This window comes from Hibiscus syriacus, unplaced genomic scaffold (genome assembly GCF_006381635.1).
Source record: "Hibiscus syriacus cultivar Baekdansim isolate YM2019G1 unplaced genomic scaffold, ASM638163v2 tig00110467_pilon, whole genome shotgun sequence".
Taxonomy (NCBI): Eukaryota; Viridiplantae; Streptophyta; class Magnoliopsida; order Malvales; family Malvaceae; genus Hibiscus; species Hibiscus syriacus.
In genome coordinates, this window is record NW_024062749.1 from 1,593,165 (window position 1) to 1,595,098 (window position 1,934).

At 38.3% G+C, this 1,934-nt stretch overlaps 1 protein-coding gene across 1 annotated transcript; it reads left to right on the forward strand.

Moving 5' to 3' along the window:
* The first annotated feature begins 722 nt into the window (after nucleotides 1–722).
* LOC120127256 (21 kDa seed protein-like) lies at nucleotides 723–1,622 on the forward strand. The gene has a single exon (XM_039145208.1). It carries the CDS (start codon nucleotides 754–756, stop codon nucleotides 1,411–1,413), a length of 660 nt encoding a protein of 219 aa, XP_039001139.1. The 5' UTR covers nucleotides 723–753; the 3' UTR covers nucleotides 1,414–1,622.
* The last annotated feature ends 312 nt before the right edge of the window (nucleotides 1,623–1,934 follow it).

A 1,934-nucleotide genomic window follows, 5' to 3' on the forward strand; every position in this document is an offset into this window, starting at 1 on the left:
CTGGAAGGATATTTTAACATAATGATTTGATACGAAAACAACACCGGTTTCATCTTCCCGAATTTCTCCATTATAATAACAATAGCTGAAATTCGCGTCATTCTTAGAGTTTGAAAGGGAGACAATATTATATCTGCAAAAAAAACCGAAACAATTAAATAAAAATATATGAATTAAAGGGTGTTAGATCGAGAATATTATCTCAAAGGGTGTCTGACACGTAAATATTTAAAAAAAATGTTATTTTTTTTTGGAACAATCTCAAAAAATGCACAGTAATTGAAAGTTCATTTTTAAAGTATTTTTTAAAAGTTGCGTCAAACTGGATTTTAATGATTTTAGTTAAGTTTATAAGAATAAGGAAACAAGAATGCTTGAAGATGTAAAAATTCATACAAAATAGTTCAAAATTTTCTTCAAAATTATGCAAACAACACATCTCAAACACAATCTGCTAATCATGAAAACCACAAGTGCTTCTGTATCTCTTCTTTGTAGAGATATCTATTACCAAATGGGACCTTGTGGAATCAATTATTTTGAATGTCTCGTTCATGCACGTGCTTAAATAAATAATAAGAAGACGAGAACAGTGAATGACTAGACAACAAAAATGCTACATGTACGAGGTGGTCCTAATAATTTACCTCATATTTCAAATGTGTTGTACCTTACCTCAATGAATTATGGAAGTTCATGGAGCTTACACCTTCTATAAATTGGCAAACACATCTCAAACACAATCTGCTAATCATGAAAACCACAAGTGCTTCTGTTTTTCTTCTTTTCGCCCTGTTTGGCCTGGCCAACGCTGCAAACAATGCTGTGCTGGATGCTGCCGGTGAAGAGGTCGTCACAGGTGTCCCATACTATGTAGTGTCAGGGATATGGGGCGCTGGAGGCGGAGGGCTTGCCATAGGCAGGGAGAAGGGTAGACCATGCCCGGAAATCGTCGTTCAGAGACAATCCGATATGGACTATGGTAATCCCGTGATATTTTCTAATGCGGACCCTAACGATGACGTTGTCCGTGTGTCCTCCGACGTAAACTTGAAGTTCACTGGACCAAGAGACAGACTCTGCCTAACATCAACCGTGTGGAAGGTTCAAGATCTCGACGAACAAACCGGAAAAAGGTGGCTGGAACTTGGTGGGGAAGAAGGAAGCCCTGGTTGCGACACAAAGGAGAATTGGTTTAAAATAGAGAAGGCCAGCATTCCTGGTATGTATAACTTTAAGTACTGCCCTTCGGTATGTGGCTCATCCGCAACTTATTGCAACGAAATTGAGAGAGCTCGAGATGGCAGACAAATGCGTTTGGCTCTATCCGAAGGCCAAGGGTTTGCATGGCCATGGGTGTTTATCAAAGCAATCCAACCACGTACGAGGATTCAACAAGTTGTTCGTGCTTAATTGAAAGCCATCGTTAAGCATGAACTAATTACTACTTTAGTATTAGCTTTTAAGTGAATAAAGGTTAGGCCACTGCTTAAATCTGAGAGAGCTTATCATTAAAGTTGCCTTGTTAGAGGCAGCAGCATGTTCATGCTTACAGGGTTTGACTCTCAGGGCCCTGCTTTGTACTCTTTTCAGCTTATTGAATAAAACTATCTAGTTAATTACTTCTTGCTTCCATTGATTCTAGTATTACACTCACTAATTGCGTAACTTGTTTGGTTTTTTTTTTTGCATCCAGTTCGATCACATGTGTGTGGTGCATAAAATAATTGAGAGTGTTGGGAAATAAACCGAGTACGACTAATTTCCCTATAACCAGATTAGTGAGAATGCGAAATAAAAGCGGAAAAATAATACCCGAAATTGATAACGGAGTTCAGCCAATTATGCCTACGTCTCCGGACTGTTGCAGATCTTTTACTAAGAGATAAAATTTACAAGTGTTTACAAAACTCTCACTACTCACAAGAAAGCTC

Excerpts from the sequence above, each read along its gene's own strand:
- LOC120127256 (XM_039145208.1), top strand. The coding sequence starts at position 754 with ATGAAAACCACAAGTGCTTCTGTTTTTCTTCTTTTCGCCCTGTTTGGC.